At 47.8% G+C, this 573-nt stretch overlaps 1 protein-coding gene across 1 annotated transcript in view; it reads left to right on the top strand.

The window, feature by feature from the left end:
• Positions 1-7: 7 nt before the first annotated feature.
• LOC106532499 (sarcalumenin) overlaps positions 8-573 on the top strand; it is a gene marked incomplete at its 5' end in the record, with an annotated part of 72,254 nt that continues 71,688 nt past the window's right edge. The window contains 2 exon segments of the mRNA XM_014028562.1: positions 8-124; positions 200-433. Of these exon segments, the coding sequence (XP_013884016.1) occupies positions 8-124; positions 200-433 (351 nt within the window).

Raw genomic sequence — 573 nt, 5'->3', positions numbered from 1 at the left:
TGTTCAGACGGTGAGATCACCTCGAAGCCCATGGTTCTTTTACTGGGGCCGTGGAGTGTGGGGAAGTCCTCTATGATCAACTACCTGTTGGGTCTCCACGGCACCCCCCAGGAACTGTATACAGGTTTGCACAGATAGGAACTGACTGGTCGCTTGTCTAACATGCAGATGCACTGAAATGAATCCCTCTTCGTCTCAGGTGCTGAGCCCACCACCTCTGAGTACACCGTTATCATGCACGGCGAGAAGTTTCGAACAATAGAGGGCATCGTCATGGCAGCAGACAGTTCGCGGTCCTTTTCTCCCCTGGAGAAGTTCGGTCAGGGTTTCTTGGAGCGACTGGTCGGCATCGAGATGCCCCACAAGCTCCTGGAAAGGGTCACCTTTGTCGACACACCTGGCATCATTGAAAACCGCAAGCAGCAAGAAAGAGGTGACAGACACAACAAAGCAGCAAATCTTCAAAACTCAGTAACTGTAGCTGCTTCAATTTAACCTGTTATTTATCTGTCATTACAAAAGTCAACAAATCAGTAATACTGTTGCATAATTATCGTATTATAGTATATATGT

The sequence above is a fragment of the Austrofundulus limnaeus genome, unplaced genomic scaffold (assembly GCF_001266775.1).
Source record: "Austrofundulus limnaeus strain Quisiro unplaced genomic scaffold, Austrofundulus_limnaeus-1.0 Scaffold780, whole genome shotgun sequence".
NCBI classification, from domain to species: domain Eukaryota; kingdom Metazoa; phylum Chordata; class Actinopteri; order Cyprinodontiformes; family Rivulidae; genus Austrofundulus; species Austrofundulus limnaeus.
Note: the sequence above shows the minus strand (reverse complement) of the source record. Positions and strands in the feature narration are given on the sequence as shown.